Source organism: Calypte anna, chromosome 5A (assembly GCF_003957555.1).
Source record: "Calypte anna isolate BGI_N300 chromosome 5A, bCalAnn1_v1.p, whole genome shotgun sequence".
Classification (NCBI taxonomy): domain Eukaryota; kingdom Metazoa; phylum Chordata; class Aves; order Apodiformes; family Trochilidae; genus Calypte; species Calypte anna.
Window position 1 is genome coordinate 10,740,818 of NC_044251.1, and position 22,134 is coordinate 10,762,951.

At 40.2% G+C, this 22,134-nt stretch overlaps 1 protein-coding gene across 4 annotated transcripts in view; it reads right to left on the reverse strand.

Annotated features, from left to right (window-relative positions):
• The window catches only part of GPHN (gephyrin), a 274,169-nt gene extending 256,880 nt beyond the window's left edge, over positions 1–17,289 (reverse strand). For 3 of the 4 annotated variants that reach the window (XM_030452042.1, XM_030452041.1, XM_030452040.1), the window contains exon 1: positions 17,108–17,241. In XM_030452042.1, the coding sequence (XP_030307902.1) occupies positions 17,108–17,171 (64 nt within the window). In that variant the 5' untranslated portion in view covers positions 17,172–17,241. Of the gene's footprint in view, positions 1–17,107 lie in introns of all 4 variants that reach the window. The other variant, XM_030452043.1, reaches the window with a different exon arrangement.
• Positions 17,290–22,134: the final 4,845 nt, after the last annotated feature.

Consider the following 22,134-nt stretch of genomic DNA (forward strand, 5'->3'; position numbering starts at 1 on the left):
ATTCAGAGAATGGGAAGCTTGTAGGAAAGCAGCACTACAAGAAGGTAAAAGTACTTTAGTCCACCTGAAAATGTTATGGCTGATGACCAAGTACTTCGCTTAGTACTAGGATTTTCTTCTAGCATTAGTACTAATCTGTGGTATGGTAGTGTAGAGCTGTCCTGTTTTCTAAGTGCAATATAAAGCTGCAACAAAAGGTTTTCTACACTCAATTTACAGTTGTACGTAAACTGTGCTTTCTATCTTGAGTTAAAATACAGCTAATCTCAACTATTATGTTTACAAAGCCCTGTAGTCACCTCAGTAAGAATGAACATAAATTGCACAGAGTAGCCTCAAACACTTTCAGGACCCCTCAGACTCTGGGAAAAACCAAAGCTGTCCAGAGCAGGTCAGTATTTGCAACATATTGAAGAGTTTTCATTTTAAGACTTGCCCCTTACAATCACCACAACTCAAATGAGCTATGTTTTCTTGACAAACTGAAACCACTGTCAAAATAGAAGCCTTTAACAAAGAGATGAGATGCTCTGCTATTCAGAAGATTTCAACCTTAGCTTCCAAAACACATGCTGCAATTTCTAACAGCCATTTGTTAAACTTAAAACAGTTTCAAAGTTCTGCTTAGCAAAGTGGGCCACTGTTTCTTTAGGACATGTTTAGCATTTCTTCTTTTGTACAAATCAGTGGTATAGACAAATGTACAGACAAAGACCAAAGAGATATTATGTTGTTTTCTTTTTTCTACTTCTTTACTTATACAGATTAAATAATTAATTTTCCATTAGTTCTCTTCTGATATCCAGAACGTCATTACTTCGTGGACTTTCTTCACCCCAATCCAGTATTTTTGAGCATAAGATTAATTATAAGAAAGTGCTTCTGTCATTTCTTAAAATAGATTGAGTGGGAACACATGCCATCATAGTGCTGTAACTCATCAGGAAATTACGATAAAGCACCATCTTATACTAAAGGCACCTGCTAGATAAGATATGGCCAAGGTCATATCAGAACTTTTTAGTATTTTCAGGACTGTATTCCTTATAAGATTAAAAGAAATCCAGGAAAAAAATAAAAAAAAAAAATAAATCAAACCCAGTTTGGTTTTTTTTAAGAAAAAAAACAACTTGACACCAATTTTGCACAAAAGCACCAGTAACCAAACAATGAAGATACAAAATGATAATTGCAAAAATTGATAAGTGTAACTGGTTTTTTAAATGTAGTAAACTACACCAAGGATTTATTATGAAGTAAAGCAAAAAACTGAGGTGAGAACAGACTTCATGTTTTATTTATTCTTTTTTTAATCATTTCATGTAAATAAGGGTTTGAGGAAGAAGTCTAAGGATGGCTCTCAAATTTTTTTTCCTGCTTCTTACAATCTTTTTAAAGCCTCCACAAATCATTTTCATTATCAGAAGACAAGGAACATCAGAGAAACCATGAAGGTGAAACCTTCCTAAGTAAAAAAAGCAGCTGTTCTTCTTTAACAAAATATTTTTATTATTTAACTTCAACAACTGAAAGGAAAAGTAGATTTTCCAGCAACTTTATCCCTTCAGGTATACAAATAAAGCTTCCAAGCTGGGTGATCCCAGAATTTTCTGAACACTAAGACATTTTCATTTAAATGGCAAAAAACCACAGACCTCCTGCTGTTCCAGTATGCAAATACTTCATAAACTTTGATATTTTCTCCTTATCTTCATGGCTTCTGAATCCATGGCTGCATGTACTACGTGCATTTTTGCACACAAGTAAAACTCAGGCCTTCAAATCCTATACAGAGCAATTCAACAAACCCCAGAGGATTTCCCAAGACATATGCTAGAAGCTTTCTACACAAGGTACCAGAGATGTTACACCTGAGGCAACACACATGCACCCTGTGAAAGGATTCTGGAAGATGCTGCAAAAGGGCACTGCAGGGTGCACAAGGGTCTACACAGAGCTCAGTACTACCCAAACTTTTCATGTAGAACCACTCTGGATTACAGCAAGTACCCCAGCTGCAAGGAACTTGGGTTTAATTCCCTGTTAGTCTTTGGAGATTCAAACACACTTGTTTATTTCCTGGGAGAGTATCTTAATTAAGAAACTGAAAGGCTGGATGGTGACAAGCTTCTTATTAGCTAAAACTAGGTAACCACCCAGCTAAAAATGTAAAGGCTACGGCACCCAAACAATCAGCAAAAAATATCCACACTAAAGCATTTTGTTACTTGCCCTCTAACAGGAAAGAAAACACTATAGGTCAAAACAGAGATACGAATACTGTTCACTTCCCTCCCACTGCATGGTCCAAATGGTCAATCTTAAGATACTGAAGCATCATTATAGCTATGTCTCTTTAAGTGTTACAGAGACATGTTTGATTGATATCTCACTTCAGCAATAAAAGTGAATTTGGGCACCTCTTCAGCCACTAAGTTTGTTTTTTTTTTTAATTTAGAAGGGTATGGCTAGGGATGTAACTCTTAATAGCACTGCTCCTCAGAGAGAATAAAGGCAATGCATTCCATTTTAAAGAACATTTAAAACTTCTACTTTTAATGCAGCATTCAGTGGAGCAACCATAATATCCCCAAATGAGTATTTGCAGAATTGGATCAACAGAATATTCTCTGCTCTCTGGAGCACATAAACTCCTGTAAATCCCCTTCACCAGCCTAAAACAATGACTCAGCACCTTCCTCTGTCCCTGACATCCAACAACACAATGTGTGGCAATGCTAACTTTCTCCTTGTGTCAATTTTAGCTTGTGGGGGTTTTTTGTTTTTTTTTTCCAACTTGCATCTTTTGGATCACATACAGTTTTTTTTCCCCCTCCATCCAAAATATATGCAAAAATCTTCAATCCACCCTTAAAATACATAAGAAAAGAAAGGTAACGTTCACATAGGTTGACTAATACAATAAATTAAAGTATTTGTTTATTCTTTTAGAAATTGTGAAGTGCTTTCAAACACCATAGGAAGTTAAAACTACTAATGGTGCTTTGCACCTTCAACTTTTCATCTCAGATTTTTATTCCCTGGAGCAAGCAGATATGCAGTCAAAAGTAAAACCTCAGGTGAAAGAGGAAGGCAAAATATTTCACTCCATGTATGCCATTTCTAATGGATTAGCAATGCCTGAGAAAATTAAAATGTTTGCAAGACTTAAAGAAATATAGATTTAATACTCTCAGAATACTATTTTTACTGCAAGTCTGGCCTTTAGGTTAGTGACTGCACTTAGCCCTAGTCCAGAAAGGTAGTTTTGGCAATAATCACAACAGACTATGAGGAAAATCAAAACTCTCTTGGCTTTGCTAGAGCATCTGGTAACTGTTAAATTTTGGTTTTAATACCTGCAGGCCATTAATGCAGGAATTATTATTATTATATATAAATATTTTATTAAATATATTCACATATACTATATTATATAAATATTATATAAATAAATGACATCTCATTTAACACTCAAATTGACTGTGGTCTCCAAGCCTAAAAGTCAGGCTGGAGTAGCCAAGGATAATTACAAGAGTCCAAACTAACAGAAGAATCCAAGTTTATTCAAAAAGCTCCTGTGTAGTTATCTGTTCTTGTCTGCAGAAACTTTAAAAATGCATTATTTATTTTTTTAGCATTTAGCCTATCTGGCATATGGATTTCAAAACTCCTTTTTTTACCTGAGAATTTGCAAAATACTTACACAAGAAAAAAGTGAATAATGCACAAATAAAAATAAAGTACACTGGCAGAAAGAACTTCATACAGATTCACAGAGCAAGCAATGCAATCAGTCACAATCCAATATCTGAAATTACATCCAATAAAGAATAAATCACTGAATCACAAACCATGCATGACTGTGAGCTTTAAACGTCTTAAAACCACGTCCTTACTCAAATGATCTCATCTGGGCACCAAATAAAAGGACCTTCTTCAATTACATTTACATAACATGGTTAAAAACCCAGTTTGTATTTTAAGATGCATCCTCAGTGAACAGTAATTGACATCAGATAGCTGTGTAACAGCCCAGAGGAACATTACAGATGTTATTACATTGACTTAAACAGAAGTAACACTGTTAAATGAATACTTTTTTTTTTCCTATGAAGGAAATTCCTTGAAAGTATGGAAACTAAATTTCCATTTCTGATTCCATCGAGGGGACAAGTAAAGAAGATTAATCTCCAAAGGCTTCTTCCTTAACATCTATATAAATCTATCACATGTGAGGAGTAAAAATGCTATTCATCACCTGTAGGAAAACAACTGGCCAATAACCATACAATACAGGTTTGTAAGTCTTCACTCACAGAATCTATGGTAAAGTCCTACAGTGGGAGATTGCTTCTTTGCACTGACCTATAAAATGCCCATATCCTGAAAAAAAGGGAGCAGAAAGTGGAAAAAAAAATTTCTTACAGGCAGTTTTTGTCTTGCAGGAGGTCCCATCCAAAGGCAAACTGCACTATAAGGTAGGCTTTATTAAAAGATGCAGCAGATCTCAGAGCTCAGCTTAAGAAAATCTGCTTTCTAAAGGAAATGACTGGCACGGTATGGTGAGAGTAGTGGATACTTTCTACCTTGATCTCAGTACAGCACACACAGCTCTGCTTCACTTATTGAACTGTCTTTATCTCAACCCATGAGTTTTCCCACTTTTGCTTTTATAATTCTCTTTCTTATCCCACTTGGGAGCAGTGAGTAAGCACCTGGGTGGGGCTTACCCACTGGACACAGTCAGCCCACCACAACCATCTCCAGGGATTTCTTACAGGGACTTCTTTGTACAGCACTAAAGCAGTAGGTACTCCAGATATATCCTCCTGGACACTAGACTACAAGAAAGAGTACTGGCTGCAAAATAAAAGAAACAGAGGAAAAAATGTAGTCTTAAAAGACTCAACATTAACACCATGGTAAAAAAATGGTAACATTGACAAGCAGTTATATATGGATACCACATTCTTCTCAGAGCTAAGGAAGGGAAGGTGGAGTGAGAAAAATAAAGGTATTTCACTGGGCTGATGAAGAAGTCATTCAGGAATGCAAGGCAAGTGGAAGGGAAAAAAAAGAAAGAAAAAAAAAGATATAACAATGGTAATTATGAATATTGAGCTGATAACCTGATAATGAAATCCTAAGATTCCAACTCAAAGTTCCAAACACAAAAGTGCTGAGAAAACAAGAACTTGGTATTTAGTAGAAAAAGAAAACTCTCAATCTAATCAACTCCTTGCATTCAAAAGGTTGACTTTTTTTTCACCTAACACAAAAATAATCTGAGTAAGATATATAACATATTTGATCAACAAACTTTGTATCAAGGCACCTACACCCAAAGGAAAAAAAATTTAAAAGTAAACAACACTGCTAAGAAAGATTTCAGCAGAACTTGTCACATTACAGGCAACAAAAGATATTACTGTCAGTCCCAGAGGAAGTATCCCTTTGTGCTAGTCTTGTTCTTTGTGAATTGACAAGAACAGAAATAACAGTAATTGAAGACTATTTTTAAAACAAAAATAGCAGAAAAGCACTGAAAAGCCATTTCCAGTATTTGACCAGCACAACTTAAACGAAATGCAAAGAAGAAAGGCCAGACATGGGAGATGACTGCAAAGGAATCTGCTGACCTTACTTCTTTATCTTCCATCATTTTTAAAAAACTAAATTGTGTGGGGGGTTTAATGCTTTTTTATCTTGCAAGAGGTAAGAAAGTAATGTGCTCAAGCATTTTGCATAAGAGTGAGCAGGTGAAGGGAAAGAAAAACTGATGAAAACTGATAACTTTTTTCAAAACTTTTCTTTTTCATAGCAGTTTTTAAAGGAGCCATAGTTAAATTCTGAAACCTCACCAACTACTCAGCAATTCTATACAGGTTAATAAAGTAATTAAAACAAACAGAACTTCATGTTCTCCTGAAATAATTAGTAGAGAGAGATTCACAGATCAAGTAGACATCACCAAAAGTAGCACAGTCACTTTAAAAACATTCAGTATCCAGGAAAAGGAGAAATATCCCACAAATAAACAACATACATGTTAGGTGCTGCACATGCTCACGTGCTCAAGTGAATGGACAGCAACTGAGTTTTGGAGCACTTTGTGTAGCCTCAGGTAAGCAACTCTCAAACTGCAGGGAGTGGTGCACAAGGCTACCAGACATCATCATATCCATTCAATAGAGTGCAACTTCTAATTTTTCCAACTGAAGGTTGACAGAAATGCACTGCAGTAATTATACAAGTCTTGGGGGCCTGAAAATAACGTATTCCCTAAGAACATGGGGTACTAATGCCATGACCAGCTTTTATCATGCGTTATTACCAGAAAAAAAAAAAAAAAAAAAATCACACATTCCTTCTACTGGGAACAACTTGTTCTCACCTCTGCTCTGTGGGCACAAGCATTTACCCATAGCAAATCAAGTGAAATTAATTTTAAACCAACTTGGCAAATACAGTCATCTGAACCAGTTTACATTTTGTTCACTATAATCTATCTGAACAATTTTGCTGGGATGAGAGCTCATGAAGAGAATTACTTCTCTAGGTGGGGTTAATTTCACCATTAATAAAGTGGAATAAAAGATTAATTTGTCAAAGAATTGCTAGAATATTCAATACTCGTCAACGCTGAATAAAGCTCAGTGAGGGATTTCTAGGAGAGACTACTGGAATGTTGCAAGACAAACCTCTCTTAGGGTATGGCGCATCAAGGTCCAACCAGGTGTTCTAGCAGAAACTCACAAATAGCACTCTGAGACTATTGCCCTCGGGGCTGACCAGCCTGGATCAGTGCTGTTGCTCCAAGAGCAGTCAATCTCTCTGCTGGCTTGCTCAGGAAAGAGCTAAGCCTCTGAGTTTGAGCCTCACCTTTTATTGGCCCCCTAATCCTGCTCATGCGCAGTGGGGGCCCTGCCCTAATCAGGCACAGGTGGGCTTAACACAAGCTCATGCCCCCTACCTGGCAATTAGTGGCACCTGGTTGCCTCATTTCACTACACTGGAATTACAAGCATTTGGTATATTTGTATAACCTCAGTCTTTACCTTTGTTGCTAGAAGCTATACTTTACAATATGGCTTTGATTTATATAATTTTGCTATTAGTATCCTTTATACTTGCTTTTTCTCCCACTTAAATACTTACAATACTTGATAAAGGAGTGTCAAGACTATCTTCTAAATAACTGTAACTCAACTACACAAGACCATCACGAGTACATCTGTTTGAGAGAGCACCTAAATAACTAAACAAAGAATTTCTCTGTCCATCTTGTCTGTTCTTTCCTGCAAAGACTGCTAAATAGAACGTCAGCATCTAGGGGGTTAAGTTTAAATTTATGCTTGGAAGTCATTATACTATATACTTGGCTGTTGCCTAAAACTGCTCCAGGTTGATGTTTTCACAATATCTTAAAGACAGAGGAAGCTCCTGAATGTGCCCTAATTGTTAAGATACTTTCTAGATGTTAACAAGATCTCAATCATTGATTTTATAGTGTTCTTTGTCTACACATCTTCCATATGCACAGCTGAATTTACTTTCTAGAGGCTGAAGTACAGGTAGAACATTTTTAGCAGGTGCTTGTTTGGTGAAGAAAAAGGACACTAAGAATAATCTAAGTAAGACGACTTGCTAAAATAATTAGGGAGGGTACCAGAAGCTGCTACTATTCTGGTAAGAAATACTGAAAATTATTACTATTTCACATCTAAAACCTCCCTTATGGCTTGATGAGTCCTCACCGCTTCTTACACATAACAATAACAAAATATAAGACAAGCTATCAGGGAATTAAAAGATTTTTCTAATATTAAGGATAATCCATGGTGTCCCAGTTTAATGCTATACAGAAATTTGCCTCAGATGCCTTTTCCAAACAGACGTTCTGCTCATCAAAGTACTCAGAAAGTCTACTTGAACCCTTTCCTGACAAAACAATGGTGAAATGACAACTAGTATTTTCACTAATTCTCTTTGATAACTGCCAAGCCCAAGAGTAAAGTCATGCACTGAAACCATTATGCATAAACTAGAGCTATACTCCTTGAGTAGAGAAATAGGAATAGGCAGGTGAGCATCCTTGAAGCTTAATCACAGGAAATTCTTCAGCACTTGCTTTTAACATGAACTTTAAGAGCTTTCATTTTGATCTTCAATGGTTAGAAAAAAGTCAGTGCCTCACCCAAACAAAGTCCTGCACACTGGAGGCACTAGTAATATTTTTAATTCTTACCCTGCTGGAATCTAATTGGCAAAGTCAGACCTTAAGGTTTTACAGCTTCCTTACTGCAGAACTGAGCATGTTACTGAAAAAGATGTCACAGTAGCATTAGATTCTGGATCAGTTTAAATGTATCCAAGTTGAATGGTACACATCTTACTAACATGACCATATCAGGCTTTTTAAAGCTCTGTGCCTTGCCTTATGTCAAAAGAATTTTACCATACAGTGCTACCCTGTAGTCACACTTATCTGAAAAGCTCAAAGATTTCTCTCAAAAATCTCAACATTCTCTTAAGTTTCCTGGTTTATTTTACATACCTTCTACTGGCTTCTTTATTTTGTTAAATAAATGCCAGAACAAATGCCTGCATGTACAGAATGGTTTGGAATCCCTTGCAATAGGAGGCTGAAAGGAAACCCACACACACACACAGACTTTTCAATTGGTTTGATTAAAGAGATCACTAAAAAAGCTTCACATCAAGGATGTTTTACAGTAACTACTTCAAGTTACATTTAGCCACAGCTAATAGCTGGGGAGTCATACCTCAATGATCTACCAGTTTGCCAAATTTCTGACTAGTGTCACATTCACTGTCTCTTCAAGAATTACTGGATGTAGGCTCTGAAGACTTCATCTCAGGCCTTGCTACCAATCCCTCCCTAAATGGTCTATCCCAGGGCATTAGAAGATGCTTGCTAAGAGAAAAGGGGGTGCTCTCTTTTTTAATGGCAATCTCTGCCTGTTCCATCACTTGAGATGATTCTAGGAACCTTCACCTTCTGAGTCAGATCTGCAGGATTCTTTACTACAATTCATTTTAATTCCCAAAAAGTGCATATTGTTCTTCACCCATATAGCTTCCCATAAAATGACTCTGAGTAACAGTCCATTTTCTAGATTTTGTTATTAATTTAAATCTCCTAAAACACCCACACTCAAAAAACCCAAAAAACACCGGCAAAAAACCAAACCAAACCAAAAAACCCCACAACAAAACCATTACATACTTACATTTCTACTTCCCATTTTTAGGTCTCAAAGGTCATATATGATACAGAGGAAAACCAAAACAACACAAAGATTTTTCCAAATAAAAAAATATTCTGCAGAGGTAAGTTCCCTACAAGGTACAGTACCACAAAGAAAACCAAGAATTTCATAACCACACAGTAGTACTCAGAAGCCCAAAATATATTACATTACAAAGCCCACATTCATTCTGCTTCTTCACTCTACTACACAAGTGATATAATTTAATTAAAAATGGAAAAAAAGTATTTCTGAAAAACGTGTATTTCTATGATTGTCCTAAATAAGCACACAATACTTAATATATTACTATATTGGTCTACTAATGGAACCTGTAGATTGAATACCTAATGAGTCATATGGCTGCCCAGGGAAGTGATGAAGTTACCATCCCTCGGAGGTATTCTAAGAGACATGTAAATGTGATGCCTTGGGGACATGGTTTAGAGGAGGGCTCAGCAGTGCTAGGTTAATGGTTGGACTTGATCTTACAGGCCTTTTCCAACCAAAATGATTTTATGATTAAGTATAAGATCAGTAAAGATTAGTGTTCTAGGTAACTCATTTGCATATGGAGCTGGATTAACACTGAGTCAGTTCTTTCTGGTCTTGGTATACATCAAAAAACACTTCACTGCTCAAAAATAGATTTAGTAATACATAGCTATTTACTAAATCATTGAAGGCAGCCAGTGAAGTTTCACTATTTATCTCACAGAATGTGGAACAGAGAATGCATTTTATTCCTTACAAAATGCCATTAATATCATTCACTCACCTTGTAATAATAGGATAGAGCCTATTTTGCAGGATTTTTTAAAATGTGCACAGATTACTCTTAAGGGTTTATGCTAATTTTTTCCACTTGACAAGTAAGTTAGGCATTAAAAAAAAAAAGAAGCCAGCAACCTAAAAGGCTACAGTCCTTCTTTATTAATTAAAAAGATCTCACATAAAAAGGCTGCTGCCTGCTCATGTTGCATATGGTTGCTTATTACCCTCCTGTTCTTCAAGAGCAGCTCTTTCAGGCATTCTGCTAAACTTTCAAGAAGGATTCTGTAATATATAAAACAACTTGATTTGAAATGGTCTTATATTAGAAGTAAAGGGTTGCATACAACATTTACACATAGAGGTGGAATGTAAATATTTCTTTTATTTAACCCAGACTTCAAGATGTTATACATACTGCAACAAGAGCTAAAACTTGTTCTCATTTTTAGCTGTCAAGTCCTCCCATTGCATAACAATCTCACGAACTGCAGAAAACAAAACCTATACTTATCTTAAAAAGAAAAAAACTAAGCCCTGTCAGCAAAACTGCTTCAACCATCAAATAAGAAAAAAACTATTCCCTGCATATTCTAAATAAATTTTTTGCATGATCAACAGAAAAAGCAAAGTGAAAATTTTAACTTTCACTTCACAAACACACCACACCACATACTTACTTGCTTTTGAACTGTTACTAATGTCAAGATAAGAGATTTTCAGAAAAGCTACAGGTGAAGTACAAGGGCACGTGGCAATAGACCAAAGGGTAATGCCGTTAAACTGGAAGAGGGTAGATTTAGGCTAGATATTAGGAACAAATTCTTTACTCTGAGAGTGGTGAGACATTGTCACAGGTTTCCCAGGGAAGTTGTGGCTGCCCCCTCCCTGGAAGTGTTCAAGGCCAGGCTGGATGGAGCTTGGAGCAACCTGGTCTAGTGGGGAGGCGTCCCTGCCTACCGTAGTGGGTTTGGAACTGGATGTTCTTCCAACCCAAACCATTCTGTTGTTCTGTGAAATCCTAGTACAATATAAAAGTACCTCTAAACAAAGATGCTCTATTCTCTTACTTGAAAAAAAAAATGTAAAGAATCAAGCAAACAGACCAAGTGGCAAAATCAACATTAAAGGTGAGAAATTGTGCTTGTGTATCAGGCTTTTGTATGCCAGACTCTCCAAAGTATGGAGCAGTGATTGTAAATTCAGTGCCCAGCTAACAAAGCCAGCAAACCAACTAAAGTTTATCACAGAAATAAGTTACTTCTCATGAAATCCATGACTGCTAACTTTAAAATAAGTAGCACAGAAAGTGTTCCTGCAGTACTAGAAAAGGGGACAAATATACACCTAGAAAAGTAAATGAAAGAATAATGTAATGGATAAGCCCAGAACCACCAGGAACCATAGACATGGAGAATGGGTGAAGATGAGAGTGATATGGAAATCCAAATCAAGAAACACTAAGTAGACAAGAGCTCTCTCCCCTGCTCCATGACAACACATAAACCTCCAAATTAATGGTCATTTCTTACATAAGTAGGTATTAATTAAAATGTATGTGTAGATGGGAAATCATTGCTTGCTTTACACGCTTAACTTCAGTGTTTCACTTCTTGCAGTTCAAAAGAAACAGTACTAGAGCAAGAGTCTGCTTTATCAGTGAGTTTCCTGTTCCATATTTCACATTAGAAAACAGGAGAAAAATCCAATTCTTTAATTATAAAAGGTAAAGGTTCCCATTCAGCACTGTTAAACTATAACAAGGAAACTGGACAATTGTGCAGATCACATGTAGTACACATAAAAACTTATCATCATAGCCATATAAAAAAAAAAGAGAAACAATTTTGTGTAGAATTACAGCTACAATTGGCAAAGAGGGAGGAGATCTCCTAAAGGCAGATAAATCACAAGCAATGAAAGCAATCCTTACCCACCCACACATGTTTTCCATATCAAAATGTGAACAGCATCACCACCAAGAAAAGATCTTGCAAGCTTGCTGGTAATGAAGTCTTACAGCAAAGTTGTGAGAAGGTACACCAGAATGTAGGAGAGTGGCATATGAAATTTTAGTTGGTAAGCCCACAGCATACGTATTTCCAAAACTGTCTGACCAACAAATAGTGGCACCCAAAGTATTTGTTCCCCATGATTCTCAAAGATGATTTTTACATCATTTTTAGAGTGGTGAACTTCAGATCTGCCCAGGTGATCTCCTTGTTCTCAAGCAGACAACACCCATACTATCAGAAAAGAACACTTGCTTCAAAGTGGTAAATTCAGACACAATGTGTACAGGCTGTTATTTCAACAAACTAAATGCTCTCAGACACTTGAAGATGCTGGTGTAGTATTTCACACTACAGTGTTAGAAGGCTAAACAACCTCTGAGATTACACATTCAGAAACCCTTGTCTGCTTTAATGCATAGGCTCATGGCAAAAACTATTATTCAATTTTTTTTTAACCTTTACTTAGAGGAAGAAAGGAAGAATCAAGTACCTGAAGAAGAAATCACTAGTGAGGGGTTGCATTTTGCCAAAACCCTTACTCCCTTTAATTGTGAAGATGTTTCATAAAGGTGAAAACCAGTAACACCACTTCTTAAGCAATACTAAGTACAGTAAAACTATCCTGAAAAAGAAGGGTAGTCTTAGATGACTTTTTAAAACAAGGAAGAAACAGAGAGAGAAACAAATATAGAATATGTTATTTGTATCTGGTGATGACTCTCAGAGACCTATCTTAAGAGCAGATAAACACTGAATTAGCCAACTCCAATTCTAATAAATTTTTATCAGGAATATTCTGAAGAAAACATGTAACAAAACATCACATGTAGACCAGCTACACTAGATGCTTATTGGAGAGAAAACAAGGAGAGGTAAGTAAGAAAATGTGGATGGAGAGGGAAAAGGACAAAATGTAAGAGCAACCAGGGGTTCTTTTTTCCATCCAGCTAGTGGAAATGCCAGCATTGCTTAGATCTCTCTGGACAGTTCTAGTCAAGGGTCTGCTTAGACTCAAATTAACAAGAAAGGTCACAGATTATGTAACTTCTACTAATATCACCACCAGTGAAGGATGACCTAATATTGCTTCAACTCTGGACACTGAACTCCTTTTCTTCTCTTTCCTAGCCAGCTTCAGCATTAAAAACTCTGAACTTATTAATCCAGGTTCAATCTCCTGACATAAATGGTAGCTGATTCACAACCATTCTGTTAGAGATATCCCAAACATGAAAGGCTTGGAAGAAGCAACCAGTATAATTCCATATCAGAATTTGTATTTTACAAGAAAGCACTGGTGCACAACACAGGGCATGGATATAATCCTCCCTTTACTACACATGGCAGACATTCTTCTTCTTTTTAACTTGTTTATCTAACCCACTTTTCTGTTTTCTCTTTGTGTTTTTCTTCTTTAAAAAAAAAAGATGAGGAGCACTTAAATGACAAAGCTTTGGGCATTGTTAACCCAACTCTGCTACCTCCTCCATCATAAAAATCTCCCAATCTGACAGCTGGCATCAAGGACATTTTAAAATAAAATGTATTTTACCCTAACACTGATGCTACATTATTAGTTCATGTGCCTGCACTGTGTATCAGTGATAGAAGAGGGAAAAACTAGGTCTGAAACTTGAGAGTGAGCAGAATCTTTGTTCTGAACACTTCATTAAACACCAGGGCTGAGTATGACACTTCCATGGTTACATTCTTTTTTGCGTGTTGCAGAATATCTTGAAATAACACAGAAGACTAGAATTCGATTTTCTATCCACAAACTAGTGAGACTTTGTATTCCCACAAGACATAACCTTCTAGTTGACAAGTTTCACAGTTTCGTAGTCCCATCATTGTTTACATTTCCTCACGTTTCAGTAAATAAGCTTAGCTCTACAACTTTCCATAGAGAGGCTCAAAATTAAACATCAATGAGAACTGCAAGTCAGGAGATGCTGTATAGAAGAAAGTACTTTTCCAGATTTCAGAAAGGCAGTTCTCTCACGTTGAGAAAACATCCTAATTACTGACTCCATTCTTCTCATTGACTTTTAACTACAGGACCTTGACAGTTGGGATATAAGAGATATAAGAGATAGTAAGTAAATTAAAAAAAAAAAAAAATACAAGGTGCTGCATTCAGTGTAATCTTGCATTTCAAATCAATAAGTTACTTTGGCTAAACAATAATAAAGCTATTTTCCTAATCGGTTGCCCTTGTCTTAATTTCTCAGAAGAAATGATACATGTGTTTCTAGACAGGAAATCAGCAATACACACAGAGTCACAAAGGTCTACCCAATAAACCTGCACACAACTAACTTAACCAAAACACGAGTGAATGTAATGAAACTAAGCTGCATCACAAATACTCACTGTTAATACACTCTGGAGCCATATGCATCAATCTTGCCAAAAGACAAGGCCAAAAACATACCCCAATAATGTTATGTCCTCATATAGAAACAAGGGTACAACTTGATTTAACATACATTCAAATTAGTTACTCCTAAGTAAATTTAAATTCCACCCAAATACCACCACAAGGTACAATAATGGTACTACCTAAACTGACTATACCAGGTCTTACAGAAACATAAATCTATACACCTGTGCTGATAAGCCCACAAGTATATATTGCTAACAAAACATATGGCTATGAGCTTAATTAGAAAAGCTGAAGAAGTCATGTTATGTTAATTATCTAATTTCTGGTTATTGAGTTATTTAAATGATTAAACAAAAAAAGTGTTCATATCTAACCCTTCCATACCTTCCTATATTACTCAGGAAGCAATTATTAGTTCGTTTCTATGAGAAAAAAAATCTGAAGATTTTTTTTTTTTTAATTTCCTGTCTTTCCACAGCTGAAAAGGCAGAAACAACCAAGGGGACTAAAACCTCTGAAATACAAATATTCTCTTTCAGGGGTTATGCCAGAGAGGAAAATAAGTAAGTTTGGCAAAAATATCATATATTAAAGTATCATATTTTATATAAAACTCCATTTATACAATGTTATACAAACAAACAAAAAGGAGGCTAGGAGCAGTGTTAGAAAACAAGGTATCCCCTTTCAAAATGGCAGAATAATCACTTGCAAAATTTTTCAGCCTGCAACTCAAAACGATGGCATTAACATGAAAAGGGCTAAAACTGTTCTGTTCTCTTATGCCTTTTGTTTTTTCCTTTGAAAATAAAAACAAAACAAACAAAATCAAAATCAGGACACATGGTCTCCTCCACAGAATTGCTAATTATGATACAAAGTTTTAAAAAAAAAAAAGTCTAATAGTGTTCAAACAGGATTTATAATACAAATAAAAACCTATATCCTGAAAAGTTATCTGCTGATGTGGGGCTTAATCCTTATTTAAATTATTGTATCACCGTAGGTATCTGGTACTGCATTCTGGGAGCATTCTGAGGTGAAAATTATCACAATTCATTGATCAGCAGAAAACAATCCAAGTTACACAGCATGATGTTGTACAAAATATGCAAAGAGCATCCTATGGACACTTCCTTCTCACTAACTTTTACATTAATCTGCCCTTGCATGCAACTCCTAGCTTTGAAGAATAAGCCATTAACTCCCCCAATCTGACTTTCGCATATAGTCAAACCTGCTCTGTCCTTATGAAGAATATGACTGCCTGAAACTGGAAAGCAACGCTGAGGATTTCCACTTCTAATACACAGCGCTTTTCTAGAGGTTTGCCGTCAGAACAACCTTGCAGCCAAAGGCTTCCCAGGAAGGGGGGACTCCCAACCCCGAGGCATCCCCCACCCGGGGAACAACGCCCGCCGCCCCGCTCCCCCCCCGCACCGCCGGGCTCGGGCTTCCCCAGCACGGCGGGCACGGCACTCGCCTCTGAATGAGGTGTGAGAGGGGGGGCGTTCGGGTTAAATATCGCCGGTTTTAAGAAATAACTCTGGGGTTCACACCAGGGCTCCTCTGCAGTGACCGCATCCCCTTTCACCCCGAGCATCTTCCGACCCTAAGTGTGCTCACAGCGCGGCTTTCCACGAGCAGTCACGTCTTCCCAGGCTCCCGATAAAAGCTACAAAGCTTGACGCGCAAAAATTTCACTGAAATCTCACAACAGAAACGTCATTTACGCCCTTATACGTTCGAACCCCTCGGGGCTACATTTCTGGGCGCACCACGCTCCCACCCGAGTGCCGAGCTCCACGGTACAACCGGAATAACCGCAAAGGCCGAAGAAACCTCGAAGCCTGCAAGACACGTAGCGACTACAGGAACCGTTCTGTGCAACCATCGCCTGTCATGTGCCAGGGGTTTATTAAAGGACCGTCCATGCGCTATAAGCAGCAGCAGCATCACACATGCCCTCCCCTCCCGCTCCCAACAGACGGCAGGCATCACCCCTTGTCCCCCACCACCACCCAGAAAGTAAAGGCCGGGGAGGGGAAGAAATCATCCTAAAGGTGTCTGTCGTGCGGAGCCTGCCACGCTCAAAGGCACCCCCCGGGCAGGGAGCTCAGGCGGCCTCCCCGCTGCCACTGCCGCAGCCGCCCGGGGAAGGCGGGCAGGGATCCCGCCGGCTCGCAGCCTGCACCGGCCACAGGCTTCCTTCTCAAACGCCTTCGCACTCACAGCCCCGCCGCGTTTGGAAGAAGCCCGGCCACGTCTCGACCCCCAAACCCCTTCGGCAGACGCCCACCCCTGAGCCGTGTCCCCTCCAGTTGGGCTACTGCCGGGCCAGTCCCCAGGGCTGCGGCGGCCAGCAGCCAGACCGCCCGCCCGCCCGCTCGTCCGCCTGCGGCAGCGGCGCCCAACGCCGCCCGGCCTCGCACACGCGTTCCCCGCCGCGGCGCCAGCGGTTGGAGCGCCGCCCCCACGGCCCCGGGCCCGGGCCTCGGCCTCAGCTACCGCACGCAGCGGCGGCTCCCTGCGCAGCAGCGGCGGCGGCTCCTCCACCGGGGCAACCCGCGGGGCGGCCTGACGGCGCGCACCGACTGGCGGCCGCTTGCCGCCTCTCCCCCCGCCTCTTCCCGGCGCTGCCCCCGGCCGCGGCCCGTTACCTGTGAGGACCCCGACGCGGATTTGGTGGTCGTGGTTCGTTAAAATCATCCCCTCCGACGCCATGTTTCCCGGCGCAGCCACCGCACTGACAGAGACCGAGCGGAGAGGGGGGGGGGTAGGGGGGGGTAAGGGGGGGGCGGGAAGGGGAGGGGGCAGGAGCGCGAGAGCGGCGCGAGCGCAAAGGGGGAGGAGCAGAGGGGTAGCGGGGGCGGGGCCAAATCCAGGGGGCGGGGACAACCCGGGGAGGGGCGGGGCGAGCGCCCGCCTGGCCTGGCGGGTACAGCCGCTCCCAGGGGTGGGTGGGAGCAGCTCAGGCAGTACCAATCCAGTACCGATCCGGTACCGATCCGGTACCGATCGAGTACTGAGGGCTCCGGTTGATGCCGATCGCCTGGCGTGTCCCGGGGGCGGCCGGGGCGGGGCGGGGCCTCCGGTAGCTGAGTGCTCGGGGCGGGGCGGCTGCAGCCCTTCAGCCCTTCTCCTCCTTTCTCACGCCGACAGCGTGGGGGGACACGGGTGGGGGGACGGGATGGGGTGCTGGCCCCGGCTGGCCCCGTCCGCACGGGTGGCCTGTCCCGCTTGCCCCCCTTGCCCCGCTGCCTGTGCCCCCCGAGCGCTGGCCGGCTCGGGCAGTGCAGCCGCTGAGCCTCGGCCCCTCCCCTCCTGCCTCCCCCCTGCGTGACGCGGCAGCACGGAGCCTCCTCGGCATCCCCGGGAGCTTCTGTGATTTTCAGCCGAGGGACGCAGTGATGTGCCAGGGCTAAAGCCAAGGCTGTGCCGCCGGCACCGGCAGGCTCTGCAGGGCGGGAGGAGGGCAGGTCTGCCCGGCTCAGCTACCGGCGGGTCTGCCCGGCCCCCGGCGCTGCCAGAGGGGTCGGAGCTGCTCCCTGCCCGGCGGCTGCAACGCTGCGGGCGGCCAAGCTGCTCTTGGTCCCCAGAATCAGAAGTCGTTTGCATCGTCTGATTACTCTGGATTATTCTTCAGAGCTCTGTGATAATGGAAAGCGATGGATAGGACGAGTGGTAGTCACCCTTCCTTTTGACTAGCGTGAAACAGAGAGACAAAATTGTCCCACCAACTTCTGAGTCCCCAGCAAGCTGCTTTTGCAGTCTTGCCCGGCCTCTCCACTTTTCTCCCCCTTGAGCCCTTCCCCTTTTCTCAGAGATTAAAGATGTTTTTACACAGCCTTTAGATAAAACAATTTAGGTTCATAACAAGTATCTTTACTTTGTCTCCCCTGAGCTATATGAAGTTAGAAACAGGAAGCAAAAATTCAAACTCATTTTGAATGACTATGTCAGCAAATATTTTCCACATTTAATAGCAATATCACCAACTCGAAGTTCAGACTTTAGCTGGTGTATAGTGGTGCCGTTTCTGTAGTTTCAGATATTCTCACTGAGGTTTCAATACGATCTTGCTAATAGCAGACTTTGGATTGTTCTGCTTTTGACTGTATGCTAAGAAGCAATTATTGAAGGCATTTGTCATTTGCATATACATCAATGAACCATTTCAGGAGTTTCCTCTGTAGCGTATCATTTTCGTAGATGGACTACTAGAGCACAAACTGAGGCCTGAAGAAATAGCCTGTATCTCAGGGAAAGTCATACTAGTAGCACTTCAACAGAGTGGTGCACCAGCACCTGGTATCAGTATTTCTGTGTTGGCACAGCAGCTGTGGTGTGTGCAGCCACAGAGACTGAGAATTCAGACTCCAGAGATCTCTCGTTATGCAATGGTATAATACAACATATGTGGGTGGGTGTAAGCCTGAACCCAAAACAGCATGGTTGCTGAAGATACACTGCATCACTGGTGCTCATACTGCTGTTCCCTCACGGGTTCAGTCACTATGTGTTGAATATTCTGCTGCAGACAAGGAAATAAAGATTATTTTTTTCCTCAAATGTGTTTTAAATGATCTAAAGTAAAAGCAAGCAGCCTGACATTTTGTAGCTTCCTAAAGAGGATCCTCACAACCTACACTAAAAGCAGTGTTCTTTATTCAGAATATCTCCCTGTGTAGCCTGTTGATTGTTGTTGCTGAGGATGGCAACAAGGAAGGGCAGAATTCAGATTTCAATGGCAACATTAGCTTTAGAACTTCCTGGCTTGTGTGTGGCTACTAGTGGGATTTGTGTGGGACTTTTTGTAGAAATGTAGTAGAGCATTGTATTAATGTAAAGAAATAGTTTACAAATTTCTAAAAGAGTGAGTCAAGAAGAAGCTGAAATCAAGAGGAAGGGATTTAGTATCATGGTATGAAAGTCCTTATAAATTAGATTGTTAATATAATGGTAAATCCATAATAGCTCAAGAGCAGGTTGTAAACAGGGTGATGTCAAGTTTTCAACAGAGTAAGGAAAAAAGTGTGAAGGAAGAAGCCTTTTACTGCAGGGAGATCTTCTGGGAAATGTGCTGGCAGTCCATACCAGAGTTCCTGTTGAGTGAGCAGTGAAAAACAAGCTTACATATTAAAGTCAATATACAATTGGTAGTCACATTTTGTCCTGGTCATGTCAGTGCTGAAGAATAACTCAGCTAGGTAACCTCACAGGGGATGTTTTACATTACTTTATCTGCCAGCTGTTAATTATCAGTATCTGTCCATTAACAAAGCACTGCCCTTTCATTAAGCTGGTTCTTCCAGCCATGTTTGTTCCATGTAGTCTTAGTCCACTGGCCAACATAGTATATTTCCTTATTTTATCATGAGCACCACAAAATGAAATATCTTAATTACTCATTTGGGTGAAACAGTTTGAGTGTACAGGAAGCACTTGCTTAGTTACCCATAGAAATCTTGATAAAAAAAGGAAGAGCCTTCAGTCTGATTACAGGACTATATTAGTTAGTTCTACTGATGACAGTATGGGCAAGGATGATTTTTTAAAAATCACTCAAAGTTATTAGAGATAGAAAATATTTAGAATGAGTGTTCAATGAAACGTCTATAATTTTGTCACACAGGTCTAATTTTTTTTCAGTGGCTCCTTAAGTGTAATGTCTTAGATTTGCTATTCATTTTTTTTTACTTGGTTGGATAGCTGGATCATCAGTGGGACACATTCTTCAACTGTGCCATTGGTACAGATCCAGCTGAAGTCATGAAGTAGCTGGCTTAATGAATCATTAATGGAATTCAGAACATTTAATTTTGATGCCACTGGTGCAAATCCAAGTAAGGTCAAGAGACTAGCTGGCTCAGTGGTTCAGTAATAGGAAACAGACTTCTATCTTCAGGTTATTGATGGAAGTCTATAAAGGGGCAGGAAACTATAAGTTTTGAGACTTTAAAATACAAAGCTTTTCTCATGCACCCATTGGTTTAGTCTGTTATACATGATTGCCCTCTGATATGTTTCAACAGTCTGTATTGATCTATAAATTATGAAAAAGGATAGTATAAACATTTTCTGTGTAGCCACTGGTAAAGCACAATATTCATCACTCTAAAAGAAGGTACAAGAGGTGATTTCTCCAAACAATCCCTTCCCTTACGCTAGGGAAAAGATGGAATGAGAACCACACTTTAGCTATGTAACACTAGTAAGCCATCTGAATGACCTAGTGGCCCATGCCATCATCCACCCTTGCCAGCAGCCTCTTACAAAACTTTTCTAGTTTATACCCCTAGTCAGAAGTAGAGCCCAGATTCAGTGACTGTCCTAATTATTAATAGGAGGCAAAAGGTGTTTTGCTTAGCATAAAACTACATTACTCCTCACACTGCACCAGCATTTGTACAGATTCATCCATTAAGCAAATTGTCTATGTCTCTGAGATTACAAAACGAGAGAAGCTCTTAAGTCTTTCACTTGGTAACAAACTATATTATCACTTATCTCATCCTGATTGCAATATGGGCATTTGCAGCAATGACAGGCATGTGGAAAACTCTGAAGGAAAGGTGGCCCTGACAGACATCCATGCATACAGCCCCTTTCCCTCACTGCCTCATCCTACTCAGCTACCTACTGTGGTGTGACTTTTGAAATGGCACCATATGCTCAGGATACAACCTCAGATATATTCTCAGAAACAACAACATCTGGAAGAGTGAAGTTTACTGGGCTTATATGGTATGACTTTGATGTCTCTGTGATAGTGACAAACATGTGGGTTGACTCCAATCCTGTTCCTTTACAGCCCTTTTTTTTAGCTCTCATATTCTGGTCAGACAATAAAAGCAGAAGCTTTTCCTTCACCATCACCCTACCCAAGAAAAAGGTTATAGTAAAACTGCATCTTCTAATTATTTAATGCACAAAGCAGGTCTGTCTTGTCTGAGATTTCAGATGTTGCTGTTTTGCTGCTCAGTTGAAGAAATGTTTCTGTCTCTATGAGCCTTTGGAAATGAATGTTCTGTAGGTCTCTGTCCAGGGCACTGTTGGAGCAGTATGTTTTGTGGCATTACGCAGACAAACATAGTTGTGTCCAGACTTTCTCAGATAGAATTCAGAAAGTGCCAGGCAGTTAAGGTCCAAATTGAAGTCTACCCTCAGCTTGGTACCAAGGATTTGAATCCATCACTAGAGAATAATGAAGGTCCTGAAGATCAGGATTATCTTTTGCTTCTTCATGATCACATTTTTGTCCATCATTCATTGAGCTGGTTCTACTACAAGTTTTATTTCTCTGCACCACCCTAAAGAAGGTAAACCAGATGTTTTGCTGTAGTTATTAGACTCTGCCAAAGTAGGCTTTTCTTGAAGAGCAGTGCACTGAAAGGAGCTTCTGTTTTTTCCAGAATAATCTGGAAATTGTACTAGCCAAGGGTAGTCTATGGGGGCTTTTGCAGGGATGAAAAGCTTGATGCTCAGTACCAATTCTTCTGGGTCACTGCAGCTCTTACTGAAAATCCTCCAGCCCACAGCCCATCCAAGGTCTTTGAGATAGGTATGCAATACATCTGACTACAAACTCTGTTCAGTTGATTCACTACTAGTATGTGTGCCTGACAAAAATAAATGAATCTTAGCATGACTCCACACGAGTGGTGTTGACACATTCAATTGTCTG